This window comes from Mesoplodon bidens, assembly GCF_964165515.1.
Source record: "Mesoplodon bidens genome assembly, chromosome: X".
In the NCBI taxonomy this organism is placed as follows: domain Eukaryota; kingdom Metazoa; phylum Chordata; class Mammalia; order Artiodactyla; family Ziphiidae; genus Mesoplodon; species Mesoplodon bidens.
In genome coordinates, this window is record NC_138163.1 from 403,581 (window position 1) to 423,675 (window position 20,095).

General features: G+C 59.4%; 2 protein-coding genes across 7 annotated transcripts; both read left to right on the plus strand.

The window, feature by feature from the left end:
- Window positions 1-4,006: 4,006 nt before the first annotated feature.
- On the plus strand, window positions 4,007-11,956 carry FAM3A (FAM3 metabolism regulating signaling molecule A). 4 transcript variants are annotated; one of them, XM_081222560.1, is made up of 10 exons: window positions 4,010-4,201; window positions 4,541-4,613; window positions 6,460-6,573; window positions 7,170-7,193; window positions 9,248-9,371; window positions 9,475-9,533; window positions 9,878-9,928; window positions 10,248-10,332; window positions 10,409-10,535; window positions 11,265-11,956. In XM_081222560.1, the coding sequence occupies exons 2-10, from the start codon at window positions 4,601-4,603 to the stop codon at window positions 11,358-11,360; spliced, it is 693 nt and encodes a 230-aa protein (XP_081078686.1). In that variant the 5' UTR covers window positions 4,010-4,201; window positions 4,541-4,600; the 3' UTR covers window positions 11,361-11,956. The 4 variants fall into 4 exon arrangements, with proteins under 4 accessions (XP_081078689.1, XP_081078686.1, XP_081078687.1 ...); XM_081222561.1 differs by lacking the exon at window positions 4,010-4,201 and adding an exon at window positions 4,208-4,423; XM_081222562.1 differs by lacking the exon at window positions 4,010-4,201 and adding an exon at window positions 4,252-4,439.
- A 3,976-nt stretch (window positions 11,957-15,932) lies between these two features.
- Window positions 15,933-19,631, plus strand: SLC10A3 (solute carrier family 10 member 3). 3 transcript variants are annotated; one of them, XM_081222559.1, is made up of 2 exons: window positions 15,933-15,958; window positions 17,828-19,631. In XM_081222559.1, exon 2 carries the CDS (start codon window positions 17,966-17,968, stop codon window positions 19,397-19,399), a length of 1,434 nt encoding a protein of 477 aa, XP_081078685.1. In that variant the 5' UTR covers window positions 15,933-15,958; window positions 17,828-17,965; the 3' UTR covers window positions 19,400-19,631. The 3 variants fall into 3 exon arrangements, with proteins under 3 accessions (XP_081078685.1, XP_081078683.1, XP_081078684.1); XM_081222557.1 differs by lacking the exon at window positions 15,933-15,958 and adding an exon at window positions 16,486-16,596 and having other exon boundaries at window positions 17,708-19,631; XM_081222558.1 differs by lacking the exon at window positions 15,933-15,958 and adding an exon at window positions 16,486-16,596.
- The last annotated feature ends 464 nt before the right edge of the window (window positions 19,632-20,095 follow it).

The window sequence follows — 20,095 nt, forward strand, 5'->3', positions numbered from 1 at the left end:
CCGCTGGCTCGGGCGGGAACGTGGGTATCCTTCAGTCCTGACCAAGCCCGGCCTTCCCCTCCTCTCTGCCCCGCACCCTAGAACTTTGTCACGAGACCACCTTGGGCACAAGAACAAGTCACGTTCATTTCCCTTTCCCTCCCCAGGCAGTGCCCCTGCCCCAGCCTGGGCACTCAGGGGGCACTGCCGGCCCACTGAGGCGACAAGTATTTAGGAAGGAGTGGCTAAGGGATTTGGGAACAGATGCCAAGGGGGAGGGGCAAGTCCAGGGCGCACCCTGGGCACCGCGGAGAGGTGCATAGCTGGCCTCACCAGCCTCCCTCGCGTGTGTTTTCTCGGGCGCCCGTAACAAAGTGCCACACGCAGGGAAGCTTAAGGCAACAGAAAGGTATCCTCTCCCCGTGCCAGAGGCCGGAAGGCTGAGCTCCAGGACCAGCGCCCTCCATGGGCTCAGCTGGCCACGTAGACCCATCACTCCGGTCTCTCTGTGTCTTCATATGACATTCTCCTCCGTGTGTCTGTCTCGCTCTGTTTTCCCTTTACAAGAACACAAGTCATATTAGATTTGGGGCCCAGTCTCCTCCAGGATGACCTCACCTTAACCTGATTACGTCTGCACACACCCCACTACTGAGTAAGAGCGTACTCCCTGGGCGTCTGTCCTGCCCTCCCCCCGGCTCAGCTCTTCACTGAGCTCCGGGGAGCGCAGCGGCAGGCTGTGGAGTCCCTGCTCTCGGCCTGGGTTCTGGTAGGTGCGGCTGACCCAAACCAAACGAACAGACAAAAGACTCAGTTGCTGGTACGTCTTACGGAGGGAAGGAGCCAGCAGCCCGATGCGTGCCCCAGGCAGGCAGACTCCACGCCCCAGGGCCTCACAGCTGGCGGGGCTCAGGGCTCCCGGGTCCGGGGCGGTGGCAGCGGGGCCAGGCCCTCAGGCCATTGGCAAGAACCTGGCCAGTGGCTCCTCCCTTCAGCTGGGCCTGTGGCCCGTCTATCCCCACCCCCACTGTTGAAGGCAACTGTCCAGGGCTTTTCGCTCCCATCACGGAGGCCTCTCCTCAGCCTGACACTGACAACCAGCTCTCCTTAACCCCGCACGGCCCCCGGGGCTGGGGGCAGAGCTGAGGCTCCCACCCAGGACTCTGCAGGAGCGGTAAGTAGACGAGAAGGAACTCGAGTGGGGGCTGGCTGCCTCCTGTCCCGTAAGCTAGGGTGGTGAGTCACACCCTGCACACGGCTGCATCCTCAGGTGCCATCCCCGCTTTCCCCGACCCCTCCTGTAACCAGAGGACGTGCCGCTTCCAGCTTGTGCAGGAGGGAGACCACAGAGTTCACATGGAAGGGAGGGGCTTTCTGGGACAGGGGCGGCTGGAATCCGGATCCTGCGGTGCCTCCTGGCCCAGGTCCACACAGAGCAGCTGAGAAGGCCCCACGTGGACAGGACTACAGGCCAGACTTCAGCCTGGGGGCGGGGGGGCAGTGGCCTTGGTCCTCCTGATGCCTGTGGCCTGGAGAAGGGGCCAGAAGTCGCCCAGGTTCACCAGGAGCTGATGGTGTGGGCCTAGGGACTCACGCGCCCCCTGTAACGCTTTGGCTCCAGCGTGGCTATAGAGGGTCCTGCCCTTGACTCGCTGTGGTGCAGCCACGTGCCCGTGAGGGGCAAATGAGGCTTTGCAAAAGGCCCAGGATGGCGTGAGAGCGCCAGACCCCGAGATGGTGGCCTGGAATTCGATGGAGCGGGTCCTCGGAGCCGCAGCCGGGCCTTTTGCTCGCTGCCAGGGGCGCTGTGCTGCTCCCAGGGAAGGGACGGCTGAGTCCCTGGCCCAGTCCTGGGACCTCAAACCCTCAAAATCCGGGACTGAGGATGACCTCAAACCTTCGGGATAAAAACCAAATAAACGGAGGTGCAGGGGGCCCTTCCTGACCCCGCTGGGGTCTTGGTGCTCAGAGCCCCCTCACAGAGCCCCACAGATGCCTACAGGCTTTTGGGGGACCCAGTAGAGCTGTGTGCTGGGGATAGTCCTCCCAGGACCCAGGACCCTTGGGGAACCTTCTGGCATGGCGTCACCGAGGGGGGCTCTTAGCAGCACAGAAGATCCATGTAGGGGCAGGAGCCTGAAGTGGAGGAGGGACCCAGCTCCTCCTGGGCCCCCAAAATGTGATAACCGCCTGTGAGAAGGGAGGGAGGGGGGACCCTCCCCATCTGTCTGAGTGTCCCCACCATGACAGAGGGCCCAGGCCAGGGCAATCAACGGACACCTCCGATCTGGGTGCTACCCTGTGGCAGTGATGAGAGGGCTCTAGTGAGGATGCCCCACTATCACCTGACACCAGGTGCCTGTGAGTGACAGAGATGAGAGACCTGAGAGGGACAGTAGCTGTGATCTCAGCTCTAGGAGCCTGAAATGAAGAAGCATGAGGTCCCAGGTAAGGACGTTCAGCTGTCACCTCCATTCTGGAGCCACAAGCATGAGGGACCCCGTGAGGACAGTCACTGGTCACCTCATCTCTGACATAGTCCTTAGGGCCTCGCTGAATTGAGACAAATGTCACAGCTCTGGGGCCCTAGGATGGGGAACAGACACAACGGACTGGTGAGGAAAGACACCTGTCACCTAAGCTCTGGGTGGCAACATTGGCTCTGAGGGCTTTCAACTGGCACTGAACCTCTACAGTGGGACAGAGCAGGAGGGCCCGGGCAAGGACAGCCAACAGTCCCCTCAGCCCTGGGTGCCTACACTGGGTGAGAGGCGTTGGGCCCAGGTTTCGACGTTCAACTCACATTTAACTGTGGGATGCCTGGACCAGGGGAGGCTTAAAGGCCCAACCTCAGGTAAAGGCATGAGGGGCAGGTGAGGGCAGACAGGTAGCACTTCAGCGATGGCAGCCACCCTGGGGCAGAGACATGAGGCCCAGCAGGGGGCACTCAAATGCCACTTCACCTCCGTACAGCTCCACACCGCAGAGATGTGAGGGCCAGGTGAGGTGAGTCGACTACAAGCACAAATCTTGGTAGCTACATTGGAACGGAGAGCGAGGGACCATGGAGGTCATTTAACTGTCACCTCGGCTCTGGATTCCTACACTGTGGCAGAGGTGGCCTCAGGTGAGGGCATTCAACTGTCACCGGAGATCCGATTGCCTAACCTAGGGTATAGGCAAGAGGTCCCGCGATAAGACGGTCGCCCGTCACCTCAGCTCTGGGTGCCTACTCGGGTAGAGGTGGGAGGTGCTGGCACAGGGGCATGAGCATGCAGGCCCACGTGAGCACTGTCAAGTGACAACTCCGTGCTCGGTGTCTACACTGAGAGGGGAGCGAGGGGTCAGCTGAGCACGCGGGCTCTGGTGCCTACACTCAGGCAGGGACACAGAGCCAAGGAAGCACAGTGAACTGGCACCGCAGCTGTGGGAACTTCATTCTCTGCCATCTCCCACTGGGTGCCTGCACTGGGGTAGGGCCATGACAAGAGGGTCTCATGCTCTCCAAGTCCCCACTGGAAAACACTTCTGGAGAAACAAAGCTGCCCCTTGAGGCACAGAAGGCTTGGGATGAGTCCCAGGCCTCTGGCCCTCTCGAGGGTGGTGCCCCTGGGGTTGGTGAATGTGCCTCTGGGCCCACAGGGGGCGCTCATTAAACCAGCCTTTCCAAAATGCCTGCTCTGAGCAAGATGTAAACACTGTCCTCTAAGAACTAGCCGTCTGGCCGCTGCCCTGTGCCTGGCAGGAGGTTCGTCTACTGGGCACCACAACTGCCAGCCTTACAAAAGGCACACACTTGAACTTTGAAACAATATCTAATTACGCCCCCAGATCCATCCGCCCCTTCCTAAACTTCAGAAATCCGAGCGCAGGGCACGAGCCTGGGGACGCTGGGCTGTCTCTCCTGAATGAAGTCTCAGAGGAGACCTCGGGGGCGGGGCTGAGTAGGGCCCCTCCCCTTGGCGGCCTGGCAGTCCGGCCCCGCGGCTCCGCCGGAGCGTGCGTCAGGGGCGGGGCAGGCTCGGGCCCCTCCCACGCGATGGCCGGTCGCCCAGCCCCAACCGATGGCGGGGTGGCGCCTGCGGGCCGTGCTACCGCCCTGGGCCGCCATTGCCGGGCCTCTAGCTCCGCGCCGCGGAGCTCCCTCGCCTCGCCGAGCAGAGCGGGGCGGCCAGCCTGACGGGGCTGCCCCTGACCGAGCTCACATCCCCCCCACCGCCAGGCAAGTCTCTGGCCTGCCCGGCCCGCGTCGCCGACCTCCAGGCCCGGGGGGCCGCGGGGGGAGGGGGGCCTGAGCTGGGGCCTCCCACTCCCGCGTCCGGGAGAACCACTTCCACTTCCCAGGCCCAGAGGCTCCCATGGGCACGATCGTGAGCCTCCAGGTTCCCGAGGCCCCTCCGTTCCCAGCCGGGCTTCTCTCCGCCTTCCTGAGGAGCCTGGCCAGGTAGTTGGACGAGCAAGTCGGTGCACCGATCGCGCCCGCCCCACAGCTGGGACCCAGCACGGGCTCATCATCCCTGACCCCCACCCAAGCCTGCTCTTCTGCTTTGTTGCCCCCCAGAGCGCACGGTCCACAAACGCTGCACCTGACGGCTGCCCCACCCCAGCGGGAGAAGTGGCCATGAGGTTGGCAGGTGGGTGGCTTCCACAGTGAACCGGAGAGAGTTGGAAAGGAGACTTGTCTGGAGGCCCAGGTGTCCAGAGGTCTGTCTGGAAGGGCCAGAGGCGGTGGGACCACTGGGTTTGGGGGTTGGTTTTTTTATTATTTATTTTTGGCTATGTTGGGTCTTCCTTGCAGTGTGCGAGCTTCTCATTGCGGTGGCTTCTCTTGTTGCAGAGCACGGGCTCTAGGCGCGCGGGCTTCAGGAGTTGTGGCACGTGGGCTCAGTAGTTGTGGCTCGCAGGCTCTAGAGCACAGGCTTAGTAGCTGTGCTGCATGGGCTTAGTCGCTCCGCGGCATGTGGGATCTCCCCGGACCAGGGCTCGAACCGGTGTCCCCTGCATTGGCAGGCGGATTCTTAACCACGGTGCCACCAGGGAAGTCCCTGGGTTTGGTTTTTGAAACAGAGGACTCTGCAGAAACACTCATTCTATGACCTTGAGCAAATCCTTTCACCTCTGAGGACTTCAGCTCCTAGCTCTCTCTTTTCAGCTGTGAGATGAGGATCATAATAGATTTCTCCCAAATGACATAACTGGCCGCTGTTTGGAAAAAGTTGTGGGAGAGAGCTCCAGGGAGCACGGCGGCTGGGTGGACAGGGAGAGGCAGTGGTCTTAGATGAGAAGCTGACCATAGTGGCCCTGCGGTTGGATGTGAACCTAGTGCCAGCCCTGCTGTCGCCTGGACAGCTACGATGAAGGGGGCTTGGGGATGGATAGGTTGGGGGGTGGACTTCATACCTGCCGAAATTGAAGCATTATGAATGTATCCCGGGGAAGCTGACCCATGAGGAACTGGCTGGGAGAGTGGGGCCTCAAGAGTGGTCAGGGCTGGAGTGGTGAAATACAGTCAGTGCTCGTGAGGGTTAGTTCAAGGCTGGGAGCAGAGCAGGGCGCCTACAGGTAGAGTCGAGGCAGGAGAGGAGACGGGGAGTAGGGTAAAGGCGGAGAGGACGCTGTGGGACAGGAGCTGGGGAAAGTCCAGCTTTTCAGGGGAGGGTCAAGGAGGACGATCTAAGCAAGAAGGATGAGGAGCATCCAGGTGGGGCTCAAGGGTGCCGTCCCAGAAGCCAGCCGAGAAGGGTTTCCGCGGGAGGGCTTCAGCCTGCGCGGCCACCCGAGGGGTCAAGGGACATTAGGGCCAAGAGGTAACCTGGGGCGCTGGCATCAAGAAGGTCCCAGGCGGCCTTGGCCACAAGCCGTCCTGCAGGGGTAATGGAGGCAAGGGCAGAGTGGAGCAGGTTGCGAGATGGGGAAGGAAGTCTGTGGAAGAAGCCAGCGCACAGGACTTTGGAGGAGCCGGCAGGGAGAGGAAGGGAGGGCGCAGAGCCCCGCCGCTGGCTGTGGAGGTGATTCCGAAGGAGGCCTTTCCTCCCGCGTTTTCTGAGGACGGGAGGTGTTGAAAATAGAGGGGAAAGAGGGAGACAAAGTGACCGCTATGCTAAGAAAGCCGAGCAGGGTGGAGAGCTCGGCGCCCAGCTCACAGCGGGGGAAGGGAGGACTGCCTGGCCTTCCAAAGGAGTAGGAACTTCCTCCGTCACCATCACAGGAGAAAGGAGCGCAGGATGGCAGGGACTCAAAGACACTGGTAGCCTCAGAAGCAGCAGATTAGGCGGCCCCTCCACACCGCCAGAGAGAGCCAAGCTGAGCCTTGAACTTGGAGCTCAGCTTCCTCCTTCACCCACCAGGAGCTCCCACCTTCCTGTTCTCCACTTGCTTCTTCCCAAGTGCCTGGGGAGATCCGATCATGAGAGGCCCTGGGGTCGTTCGGGAGCTCGCTGGCATCTGAGGAGGCCTTGCCCGTGTCTGTCATGCCTCTAGGTCCCCTCCGCATCGTGGCCCTGGTCATCACCGTGGGCCTCACCTGGCTCGTAGCCAGCATCCTCCTCGGTGGGCCTGGCGGTGGCTTTCCTCGCATCCAGCAACTCTTTGCCAGTGAGTATGGGACTCTCCCTCACCCCGCTACGAGGTCCCCGGCACGGCCGCCTGGGCCTGCAGCCTGAGGCTCACGGTGGAGGTGGCGGTGGCCTGGGTTTGCTGTCTCTTCCTGGCAGGGCACCTATAGCTGCCCTCGGTCCGCCTCCTGGCATCCGGCACAGCCTTCCCCCTACCTCCCAGTTGCTTCGGCTGGAAACGCCAATCCCCGCTAATTAGAATTCTTTGTTCACTGGGGCCTGCGTGAGGGGCAGGGGGGCTTCTGCTGAACACTGGGGATGACTCCCGAGTTGTTCCCTGCAGGCTTTCTGCTGGGTTCTGAGATGGGGAGGGGACTCGACACCTCATTACTGGTGACACATCACCTAAGTACTTCTTGCAATTCCCGTCTACCCTTTTCCTGGAGCAGAGAGCTCTGCATCTGAACATCATTTAGACTCGAGCAGGAACGCACGTGCCAAGGTCAGCCTGGCTAAGCCCTTGGCCCCTGAACCTGACTGCCCCTCCACCTTGACTTCACAGTGTAGGAGCAGGCTGCCCTGCTGCAGGCCCTGGGAAAGGTCCACACTAACAGAAACAACTCTCTGTACCCACAGGCCCAGAGAACTCAGTGACTGCAGGTAAGGCTCCTGTCACCTCCCTGCTCCTGCCCTGTGCCCACCCCTCTTACCACTTTAGTGACACCCGTGCCTGTCCCCAGCCCTCCAGGGTTTCTCTTCTTCATTCATCCCTCCCCAAACTAGCCGTCACAGCCCACTGGAGCTGCTTGCATGCTGTGAGCCTAGACAACAAGTTACATGCTTCCAGAATACACTAGGGGGACAGGCATAGGATAGACATTCCCATTCCAAAAGGGAGAAATTGGAAGGAATAAAGGGGTCATCAGTCTCAAGCAAGTCCCAAACCCAGCAGGGCAAATCCATTCGATTTCAAAACATAAGAAGAATCCCTGGGCCTTTGGTGGGGGTAGGGGGGATCTGGAACGTAGGGGACGATCCTACCCTCCCTCTGGGCCTGAGCCAACTCTGGCCTCTGCAGCCATTGCTCTGCCCTTGGAATCATCCTTCCTCCCTTCTGTCCTTTCTCTGTCCCTTTCCGTCCAGGCTGGCAGTGTTTCTACTGGTATAAAATTCTCAAAAACTTTGTTGATCTCCTGTGCAATTCATGAGGGTCTAAGCTGTAAGACAAGAGAGTCCTCCAAATCTTTCCTGGATAACCGCATCTCTCCGTTCCTGGCTTCCGCTGACATGCTTGAGTGGGTCCACAGGTCACGCGGCCCAGCTCTTCATGGACACTTGTCCAGCCACACCCTTGGTGTTCTCTCCCGAGCCTGCTTTCTCATTGTTTGCAATATGATTACCCTGAGAATCTTCTAGATCTTCACATTCTGGTTCCTTCATACTTAACAATTACATCCTCAATTCATCAACCTCCAAGTTCAGCATTTACAAGTTCTGCCTTCCACAAAACAGTGGAAAACAATTTGGCCAAGTTCTTTGCCACTTTATGACAAGGATGGCCTTTCCTCCAGTGTCCCATAGCATGTTCCTCATTTCTGTCTGAGAGCTCACCAGAAGCACCTGTAGCATTCACATTTCTATTGACAGTCTGGTCATGATGATATGTGCGTTACCCCGGACCGTAGGAGCTCTCTCTACTACCCTTCTCTCTTCTTTCTGAGCCCTCACCAGAATCACCTATACTGTCCATATTTCTACCAACAGTCTCTTCAAGGCAATCTAGGCCTTTCCTAATATGCACCTCAAAATTCTACAGCCTCTACCCGTTACCCAATTGCAAAGCCACTTCCACATATTTAGGGATTTATTATGGCAGCACCCCACTTCTTGGTATCAGAATCTGTATCAGTTTCCTGGGGCTGCCATAACAAAATAGCACAAACCAGGTGGCTTAAACAACAGAAGTGTATTCTCTCACAGTTCCGGAAGGTAGAAGTCTGAAATCTAGGTGCTGGAAGGCTACACTCCCTCCAGAGGCTCCAGGGAGGACCCTTACTCACCTCTGCCAGCTTCTGGTGGCCTCAGGTGTCCCTGGACTTGTGGCCACCTCCCTCCCATCTCCACCTCCGTCTTCACAAGGACTTCTCCGTGTGTGTGTCTTCTCTTCTGTCTTTTGTAAGAACACGTGTCATTAGATTTAGGTCCCACCCTATTCCAGGATGATCTCATCTTAATGAATTATAACTTCAATGACTCTATTTCCACAAAGGGTCACATTCTGAGGTCCTGGGAGTTGGGACTTGAGAACATCTTTTGTGGGGACACAGGTCACCTCGTAATAGAGACCAACCTCCTCGTGCCCTCTCCACGGGGTCCTTGCACCTGCCCTCCCAGCAGCTTTCCTTCCCTCCTATCCTCTGTTCCCGGTGGGGCCACAGCCCAGGCCAGCCCTCCTGCCTCCTTTCTCTTCTCCCACCAGTGGCCGAAGAGCCTCCCTGGGGTCCCTGTCACCTTGCCCTGAGGCCAGCCCCAGTGGGATACAGAGTGTCCATGGAAGTGTCCCTTCCTTGGCCTGAGCCACATCCCCACCCCACGCCAGTCCCCTGGTCTGTGGTCACTCATTCCTCCCTGTGGGCTGGTCCTGACCTCCCCCTCTCAGATCTCGGGTGCCCCCAGGGCCAGGCCCATGGGTCACCCCTGTTGTCCCTACCCAGAGCCGAGGGCCAGGAAGTACAAATGCGGCCTGCCTCAGCCATGTCCCGAGGAGCACCTGGCCTTCCGCATGGTCAGCGGGGCTGCCAACGTCATTGGACCCAAGATCTGCCTGGAGGACAGGATGTGAGCCCCTCAGGCGGGCAGGGGTGGGGAGGGGAGCTGGGTCTGTGAGGACTGGGCTCGAGCAGGGTAGACGTGCCACTGGAAGGCTCTGTCCCCCTGCTAGGCTCATGAGCAGTGTCAAGGACAACGTGGGCCGGGGACTGAACATCGCCCTGGTGAACGGTGAGTTGCCCACGGAGCAGAGAGGCAAAGCTCAGCCGTGACCTGCCGCCCTCCTTCCACCCCGTCACCAGGGATTCGCAGGGGGGCTTGGGAAAGGGTCTGTGCGAGCTGAAGGCTCCACAGAAGAGGTGACCCAATGGACGAGAGCGTGGCAGCAGTGAAGAACTGGAAGTTTCCAGGAAGTGGGAGTCTGCTTCACGGGGAGTCCCTGGAGAGCCCCCAATGCTGAGCAGAAGCTCCACAGCCTCGGGTGGGTCCCAGCGGTCTGAACGAGGGGCACGGTGGGCGTGAATATGGGGGGAGGTGAAAAGCTTCCAGCAGCACCCATCCTTCCCTCCGACCAGGGGTAAGCGGAGAGCTCATCGAGGCCCGCGCCTTCGACATGTGGGCGGGAGGTGAGTCAAGCCGCGGCCTCCGCCTTCTGACTGTGGGCGGAATGACAGCATCTTCCCCCTGAAAGCTGCTCCCTCTGTCCGCTCGCTGGGGCATCTTGACCACTTCCTTGGGTTCAGAAAAGCCAGGGAGAAGGACAGGTGTACGGTCAGGGCTTCAGCCCTGGTTTCTTATACCATTTGGTCCCTGCATTCACTCAGCAACCCTGGCCGGGGTGTGTCCGTGGCCTGATCACTACTTTAGTTTCCTCATCTGGAGAACGGGTTGGTGAGGGAGGGGTGCTCAGTGGTGCCTGATGCTCCATGGGAACTGTCCCCCCAGATGTCAATGATCTACTGAAGTTTATCCGGCCGCTGCATGAAGGCACCCTGGTGTTTGTGGCTTCCTACGATGACCCAGCCACCAAGTAAGTAATGGCCGAGGCTGGCCGAGGCCTCACCCTTCTGTGGTCACGGCTCATATCTCTTCCTTCTGTGGGGCAGGATGAATGAAGAGACCAGGAAGCTTTTCAGCGATCTGGGCAGCAAGAATGTCAAGGACCTGGCCTTCCGGGACAGCTGGGTGTTTGTAGGGGCCAAGGGTGTGCAGAACAAGAGCCCCTTTGAGCAGGTATGGGGCGCAGGCCCTGGGACCCCCACTGCACGGCGCAGGCCAGTCTGCCCTCCCCTCCTGCCTGCATCCTCTGAGGTCCCCTCTGTTCACACCCAGCACCCACACACACAGCGGCCCACACATCTTTAAGATGCTCCTGAGACTTCCCCGGCAGTCCAGTGTTTGGGACTTTGCGCTTCCACTGCAAGGGGCACAGGTTGAATCCCTGGTCGGGGAACTAAGATCCTGCGTGCCAGGATGCTCAGTCCTGTCCCATCCCCCCAAAACCCAGCACCCCAGTTCACACTGCACACCCTGCTCCCCACAGCAGAACAAGGCAAACAGGCTGTTCCGCCAGTTTCTGGAAGGCTCCGGCTGCCAAAAGAGCAGCTCAGCCCCCAGAGAAGAAACGCCCCCTCTGGCCTCGCTCTTCCTGCAGCTTCCAGCGGCTCCCTGAGGGCTGGGGGAGGGCAGGGTGAGGGCAGGGACACACTCCCCCTCCTTCCCTTCCCAGCGTGTGCCAGGACCACCTAAGTTCAAAGAAGGTGACCCCCCCCACCTGCGAGGGGGCAAGCCAGGGCAGCTGCTGCCATCTTTAGAGGAGAACGCTGAGGCGCTGGGACAGACAGGTGGCGGGTGCCCGAGGCTGCACGCTTGGTTGACCCCAGCACAGGGGGACAGACAATTCTGTCTGGCCCTGGTGCCCGAGGGCTGAACCCGTGCCTTCCTGCCCCCACCGACCCGCAGCACGTGAAGAACAGTAAGCACACCAATAAGTACGAAGGCTGGCCCGAGGCGCTGGAGATGGAAGGCTGCATCCCCAGGAGGACCACAGCCAGCTAGCGGCCAAGCTCGAGAACCAGACTAAGCGAGGCTGCTTGTACCTAGCCAGGAGGAGGCGCCGGCACAGCACTGAGGCCCGACCCCACGCCCAGCCAGGAGCACTCCTGCCCCAGCACGTCAGGGCTCCGAGGCGGTGACCAGTGACCAGATCGTGCCCAGTGGTGGGGCTGCGCTGCGGCCCCATGGCGCTTTGTCCGGGGACCCCAGGTACCCATCTCCTTTTCCTAAAGCTGCTCTGCTGGCCGACACCCACCCAAGTCCCAAGCGCCTGCGGCCCCAAGTCTGGTAGCAGCTGCCTGGCAGGTCGGGGCATCTTCCGGAAGCTATCCGTCCCAGAGTGGCTCGCTGCTCTGCAGGCCAGTCCTGTTTCCAGTGTGGTTCGTTCTGCTGAGCCGAACGTGGTGGCCACTCCCGGCGCCTGGCTGCCTCCTGCCTTGCTCTCACGGGAAGGGGTGACCGCCTGGGAGCCAGGCCGGCCGGGCAGTGAGGTCACCAGCCCGATGGCAGTTCCTAGCACGGTGGGTGGCAGCTCCTGCGGTTTGTCTGTCAGAGGGCCCGCTTTCTAGATGATGTCTTAATAAACTGGTGGCCCCCGATGGAATGAGGTGCATTCAGAGGGGAGTCGGGTGGTCTTGTCCTTGAGATGTGATTCAGGTGGTGAGCAGAGGGGCTCCCCTGCGGGCATCCCTGTAGCCTTGCCCTTAGACACGGCACAGGCCTATAGGGACAGGGATGGGGATTAAAACCAACCCAGGAGCTTCCCCCCTCCCCCCAGCCTCCTGCAAGAGCTAGTGTGTCTCCCCCACAGTGCTCAGTGTTATATGCCTTTGAAATCAGGCCAGCAAGAGGCCGAGTCACATGGGCTATTTGGCATTTCTCACAGACTGCAGTTATATTTCCCTGCAAGGGGTGAGAACCAGCAAGAAACTATAAGGAGTTTTCTGGAAAAGTACATGAGGGTGCAGAAATGGCCTGGGGTCACAAAAAGGAGAGAAGGCGGTTGGGACTTCCCAGATGGAGGAATCGGGGCGCCAGCCAGGTAGGCTCAAGGGGGCCATGGCGGGGGCAGTGGACTTGCGAGTCCCCCCTCTAGGGGTTAGGTGCTGCGAGAGAGTGAACACGGCATCAGGAAATGAAAGTATTTAAGGAGGTGGCAGAAGAGGAGAGAGAGGCGAGGGACGGCCCGGGAGGAGAAGCTGTGGTCGTGAGGCCATAGCCACGGCTGCGAAGCATCAGGAAGTGGAGACGTGAGGACGGCCCGGGTTGCTTACCTGGGAGACGGTGTTCACAGAAGCTGAAACGCAGCCTGACCCTGTGCCAAGAGCTTTATGTGTCTTCATTTTTAAATAGACTCCCTGTTTTAGAGCAGTTTTACGTTCCCAGCAAAGTTGAGCAGAAAGTCCAGAGTTCCCACATACCCAGCCTCTACTGACACGTCATCACCACCCAAAGCCCAGGGTGGACATCAGGGTTCCCTCTTGGTGTCGTACGGTCTGTGCGTTTGACAGTGTTTATAATGACGAATACTTACCACTATAGTATCATATACATGTATTCATTTTTTAAACCTTCTATTATGGACATTTTCAACATCCTCCAAAGTAGAGAGACTAGTCTGATGAATCTAGATGTACCCAGTGGGGCTGCCACAGTGATCATCGTGTGGCCACTGTTTCATTTACACACCCCAGCGAGCAAGTGCTGCTGGTTGCTGGTGAGCCCCGTTTACGGAAGATAAATGGTCCCTGGTGTGCTCAGGAAAGTTTCCCTGGAGCTGGGAGGTTAGAAGCCAGATGAATAGGGCCCCACAAGGTTAGTCGCTTGCCCCAAATGAAACGCATCTCAGCGAAGGGCCGCACCGCAAGGCTGGGAGGTGCCTCTTATACAACTGCTGAGCCAGCTGACCTGCCCCAGACCTTCACTGCGTGTGCCAGAGTCACACAGATGGAAATGGCAGGCCAGCTTTATCCCCCATGTGGCCCAACGCAGGTAGGATGCTGACAGTGGTGTGGGATGCAGCCCGCCCGACCTTCCAAAGCGGAGGTACGTCTTTCTACATCCTACGGTCCTCTTCCGCCAGGGTTTTGTCCCCCAGGCCTACCCTCAGGAGTTAAGACGTCATCAGTTACAAGTGACAGGGTCCCAACGCAACTGGCATATGCAAAGATAAATACATAATGACGGGAGGGAGGCTTAATGTTCCTGTAACAGACCCCAACGCCCATGGGTGATTACAGCTCCAGTAACGTCCTTGGGATACGGGCTCTCCATCTCTTGGCTCCACTTTTCTTTGTGTTTGCATCCTTTTCAAACATGCTGTCTTCCCCAGGCAGGGGGAGTGACAGTAGATGTCCCAGGTTAGCAACCCCAGCAAGAAAAGAGCTCCCACCTTCCAGCCCAAGTCCCCGGGCACTACCTCTCATGGGTCCAGATTGAATTATGGGTTTATCCTTGTCTCAATCTGTGTGGCTCTGATTGGCTACCCCTGGGCCTGTGCCCACCCCAGAGGCCAGTGTTGGGGTCATCCTCATGCAAACCTTGTGTACCGAGAATGGAGGAGGGATGGCCCCCGAAAGAAAACTCGGGGGCCGTGACCTGTTGCTGGGCATGCAAAAACGCCAGTTGTCACTACATTTCCCAGTAAATACCAAATGCATCCCGTACTTGTGCTTGTATAGAATACGCCTTCCATGCGTGCTGATTTATCACACGGTTTACTTGGAGCCCCCTGCCTGGAGAGCAGGAGGTAGGCACACTTTTCAGGGTCATCACTGTGACCCTGTTAGCAGGACGGTGGCAGGTCTCCCATCTGAAGTGCACGGATGTTTTAGCTGTCACTGTCGTTTGTGCCATCTATTCTGTCGGTCCAGATGACTTCTCTTTTGGAACTAGATATCCTTGACTGATTTGTAGAGACCTTCCTTCTCTTCTGGGGTAAATTATTAATCCCCTAAACTAACTACAAACATTCTCTTGTCTTTAATTTAGCCACACCTTTTTTCCTGCAGGGAAGGCCTCTAAATTCCCTCATCTCGGACAGCCCAGCAGCCCACTCTGGCTTTTCAGGGGAGACTGAAAGGACTGACGGTAGTGGGGAGCAGCCTTCTAACTACATTTGCTCCCCTTGACCCCTGGCACCAATTCCCGTCCAGCTGGAATATAAAAACACAGGTTTCCTCAAGAGCGAACACATCTTTTAGGTTTTCCATCCCCCGTTCTTCCAGCTGACCCATCCCCCTTCTCCCTCTGGCCAGTTTTACCCCATCCTCAGGCAGCGACAGCACCACTGCTCTTTTGCAAACTGCAGTCTTCAACACAGCATGTGCCAAGCTCAGCCCTCTCACCTGTGCCAGCCTGCTTCCATCAGGACAGCTCAACCCATTTGAGAGGGACAGTACAGACTTTCTGGGACACCAAGTCCACGCACAAATGGCTTATGAACTGAGGCTAAAGAACAGCCTAGAGCTATAGCCTCAGAATGTTTCTGCATTATTGACATAAATCAAACCCTGAGTGTGTACCCTCACCATGTTTGTGTCTGCTTACATGTCACACGCATGTACTAATCTGAACTTTATAGCACACATACACAAGTAGAATTTTTAAATAAGGCTAGATGAAAATTAATAGGTTTTTATTTAAATGATTACAATTATTTATTGGAAAAATTAAATAGAAGAGATGCTACAGGTCTTTTTGGACATTCTCTACGATGTGTCTTATGCACCTCCTGGGGGCAAGAACCTGCAAGTTTGGGCACCACTGGCCTCCATCACAGCCCTTCAAGAGGTCTTCCAGACCAGTGGGTAGCCATCGTCCCGCTGCCTGACTGCAGTTGCCCAGCAGCCTCTGGGAACGTGCAAATCCCCGTGATTCTATACTTGCTTGCTTACTGTCTGCCCATGTCCACATTCTACATCCTCACCACCTTTTTGCCCTTCCTATGCCATGTGTGTGCATGCCTTTTCCGTGAAGCCTCCGGACCTGGCTGGTGGCCCCAAATAGTTTTGAGAGGTTGAAAAGTTCACTGATATTACACAGTGTGGAAATAGGCGCTCGGTCGAAGCTTGAACGAAGCGAAGGTGGAACAAGGCCGAGCCTGGGACCCGAAATCTGGGTCGGTCGGACTTGGCTCTCGAGCTACAGGGCTGGGCGCCCTGAGCAGGAACGTGGCCTTTACCCTGACCCCGGTCTCCCGCCACTAGCAGCAGCCCTCGGGCGTCCTAGTTCGGCTAACGTCTAAGCCTGTGTCCCAGTGCCCCCAGAGGTCGCAGCGTGTTTGGGAACGACTGGGGTGCCTACCCGGAGCGAGTCGCCCCGGCAGCGACCACAGGAAGCTAGGACCCGCGGCTGGGTGGCCACACGAGTCCGCACCCAGCGCCGACCAACCACCACCCGGAAGGCTGCCAAGCCGGCGCGCGCGCGCCATCTCGTCGCTCCCAGACACGCCACATCCGGTCGGGACCCGCCCCGGCCGCGAGAGGTGAGGAGGCCGCCGCGGGGTAGGCGGGGCGGGGCCTCGTCGGCTCGGGGCGGGGCCCCGGCGGGCCGAGCTCGCAGGCGTCCGCCCGCGCCGAGCTTCGGGGCCGCGGAGGCAGGTGAGGGCCTCGGTCCGGGAAGGGCGGTTGGAAGGCGGCTTCTGGCCCCGGCCGGGGAAGGGCCACCACCGCGCGTTCGTGAGGCCTGGCGCGGCCGCGGGGACCGGGAATGGCGTGAGAGACCCCGGAACCGCCCGGGCGGGTCGCCGGCCTGCCGGCTGCGGGGCTGCAGCGCGAACTCGGCGGCGGCGCGCTCCTCCTCCCCTCCCTCCCCGATTCCTGCCCGAGCTCTGATTGTGCCCCATCCGACAACTTCTGGACTCCCAGGTAGGGAGGAGACCCGGGTCAGCACTGCCAACTGCCCCGACACCGAACGCTTGGCCCGTGTGGAAAAAGCCGCCGGCCCGGGGTTCCCTCGCCTGCCTAGGGGCGCATCTGCCCAAACTGTAGCGGTACCTCAAGCAGAAGTAGTGGGGGTCCGGGCCAGACCCCTCACGCAGTGACTCAGTGACTCAAAGCCGCCAGCGGTACTGGAAGGACGGGGTGGATGGCCCATCGCCTCCGCTCCCTTCTGAACTGGTTCACAGCACCCCGGTGGCTTCAGTACCGGGTGCCTTCATCTTTTCCCTGTGACTCCCTCTGGTTTTCCTGCCTCCCTCTTCGGTGGTGGGACTCAAGGCTGGACCAAGGCCTCCAGGGTAAGTGACGCAAACCCCAGGCAGGAGAGGCCATAGCATCCCAGGGTGGCACAGCGGAACTTCACCACCTACTTCCCCTGCTCCCCCGGCATCGGTGAGGGGGGCGGCCAGGACCCAACCCTGATAGGATCTAGAGAAGCAGGGGCCTCTTCCAAGACTGGGACAGGGCAGGATGTGAGTCAATCAACAGTTATGATGAAAAATCACTGTGTCCTCATCCCAGTTGCTCCAGTTCCTGCAGGTGATGTGGCAATAGGCTGCTGGCTGCCCAAATTGAGAAGTGGAAGGAGACAAACGTCCTCCTTTCCCCCTGAGGCGCCCTGCCCTCCTAGAAACACTCCTCCTCTCACTGGTAGTTCCAGGCTCTGCTAGGGGCACATGTGGGCAGGGGAGGAATCCCTGGACTTTGAGCAGAGCCCCTCAGATGTGGCACAGTGGCTCTAGGAGCTCAAATTCTGGGACTGCCAGGGGAGTGGGAGCTCTGACAGAAGGAGGAGAACCCCCAGTGGACACGTGGCCCTAACTGATCCCTTCCTGCTGCCCCTTCCGGCAACTCCCCTGGGGAGAGGGGACCTGTTCCCTCCCAGAACCCCCATCTCACCCCTGTCAGCAGGAAGGGTAGGCCAGGTGGCCATGCACGGCAACGCCGTTCACGTGTCAATGGTGAACATCAGCCCCTGGGGCCTTTGGCCTGGTGGTCACACACTGCCCCACCCTTTGCTGGCTGCTCTCTGCCTGGCAGATGACACTCAAATGCCCTAACCTGCTCTCAGCGGGCCTGCTTCCTTGGCATCCCTGGGCAGTCCTTCAGAGATTTCGTCCCAGTTGTGGTACTGCTGCAGCTGCGTCTCAAAGCAGGTGGGGCACAGGCTAGTGGTGACAGGATTGAGGGTGGCTCTCCCAGATCCTCTGGTATCGGGACATCTCCAGATGGTCACTGTGGTGGGCAAACCCAGGGGAATCGGTGCTTATCAGCGGGCTGAAGGCGAACTCCGACCTATACGTGGCCCCTCTGGGTGAGGGATGGGAAGCTTGAGGCAGTTGTGACTGCGGAGGGGGCAGCCGAATGGCAGTCAAGGGCCAGCACTAGGCCTCGCGTTTCCATCCCCAGGCTTGCGGCAAGGGGCCCTGCCGAGTCTCTGAACAGTGGGCTTCCAGATCCTGTGCTCCTGGGCTCACAGCCGCTCACCCTCACCAGCCACCTACCACTCTGTGTCCCTTCACTCCTCAGGAAGACCTCTGCCATCAAGAAAGGCAGCACAGGGCCAGGCCTTGCCCATGGACCCTTCTCAGGACAACCCGACGGCACCCGCAGAGCCGCTCTCCTAAGCTGCAGGGGGCCCGGGCTCCCCATCTTTTGGGAGGAGCCATGGTGTTTAGGAGGGGCGGGTGCAGCTCCCTGAGGTGGCCGGGCCCGGGAGGGGGCAGTGTCTGCACAGGCCCCCTAGGCATGCTCAGGGCCAGCCTGCTGCTTGTCAGCCTGCTCTGGGGGGCACGGGGCACAGCCAGCGCCAGTCTTAGCACGGCTGTGGGCCGTACCGTGCCCCTGACAGGGCGCTGCTACTTGAGCATTGGGGATGGCTCCGTGACAGAGTTTGAGTTCCCAGAGGAGAGCGAGGGCATCATCGTGGTCTCAAGCCAGTACCCGGGCCAGGGCAACGGGACAGGGCCTAGCCCCGTGCTGAGGGTCACCTCCCTGGACACAGAGGTGCTGACCATCAAGAACGTGAGTGCCATAGCCTGGGCTGGTGGGGGCGGCTTCGTGGTGAGCATCCACTCGGGCCTGCCTGGGCTAGCGCCACTCCACCTCCAGCTCCTGGACCCCCGTGAGGCCCCATCCACGCTGGTTGAGGAGCGGAGAGATTTCTGCATCAGGGTCTCAGCTGCTGAAGACACGCCTGCCCCCCTTGGCACCGACTTGGCCCACTTCTCGGAGAGCCCAGTACTCTACTTGCTTCTGCCTCTTATCTTTGTCAACAAGTGTTCGTTTGGGTGCAAAGTAGAGCTCGAGGTTCTGAAGGGGCTCCTGCACAGCCCCCAGCCCATGCTGCTGGGCCTCCTGGGCCAGTTTCTGGTTATGCCCTTCTATGCTTTTCTGATGGCTAAGGTCTTCATGCTGCCCAAGGCCCTGGCTCTGGGCCTCATCATCACTTGCTCGTCGCCCGGCGGCGGGGGGAGCTACCTCTTCAGCCTCCTCCTTGGGGGGGACGTCACCCTGGCCATCTCCATGACTTTCATCTCAACAGTGGCTGCCACCGGTTTCCTGCCGCTGTCCTCGGCCATCTACAGCCGCCTGCTCAGCATCCACGAAACACTCCACGTGCCCATTTCCAAGATCCTGGGGACCCTGCTGTTCATCGCCATCCCCATAGCAGCAGGTGTGGTGATCAAGTCCAAGCTCCCCAAGTTCTCGCAGCTGCTGCTGCAGGTCATCAAGCCCTTCAGCTTCGTGCTGCTCCTGGGTGGCCTCTTCCTGGCCTACCACATGGGGGTCTTCATCCTGGCGGGCGTCAGGCTGCCCATTGTGCTGGTGGGCCTCACAGTGCCCCCAGTTGGCCTCCTGGTGGGTTACTGCCTGGCCACGTGCCTGAAGCTGCCAGTGGCCCAGCGTCGGACTGTCAGCATCGAGGTCGGGGTGCAGAACAGCCTGCTGGCCTTGGCCATGCTGCAGCTGTCCCTCCGCCGCCTTCAGGCTGACTATGCCTCCCAGGCCCCCTTCCTTGTGGCACTGAGTGGCACCTCAGAGATGCTGGCCTTAGTTACTGGCCACTTCATCTATAGCAGTGTGTGTGCAGTTCCCTGAGGCGCCCCGGGTCAAGCTTTCGCCACCCCTAGCCCCCAGCCTCCACCCACGGTCCCCACAGTTCTTGTGTACCAAAGGCCTTTAGTTCTCATGCACTATGCACTCAGAAAAATCCAGGCTTATTTTTTTTACTCGTTTTTTATTCTCCAGCTTTCAGTGCCAAAGAGGCCATGCTGAGTTCAGTAGGTGGGCACTGCCTAGAAAATATATTTCAATAAAAGAGAGAAGCAAGCTTGGGTCCCTTCCAGTCTTTGCCCTCTGAGGCCTGCGGGTGGGGGGAAGGAAGGGTGTGGCTGGGTAAGTGTGGGCCAGGGTGGAGGGCTGGCTTGGGTGACACGGTGACCTCTGCCCAGACTTTCTCTCTCAGCCTTCCTTCCCCATGCATCCCCTCTGAGAGTTGGGTCTCTCTGTTCTAGAAGGAGCGGTGGGAAGATGAGAGCGGAGGACTGGCTCCCCCGCCCTCTCCCAGGCTCAGCTGATTTTCCGCAGGCCGACTAGGAAGGAGGCAGCAGGAGGCCCGCGGGCCGCGGGGCGAGCTCTGCAGGGCCGGGTCATCAGCGCACTCCTGAGAGGCAGGGAATCGGCCTCGGCGCTGACCTGTTCCGCCCGCGGGCGGTGAGCGGGGGCGAGCGAACCCCTGGCCCGCCTTCTCCCCCGAGTCCCAGCTCCCCGACTCCGCCGACCGGGCCCGACTAG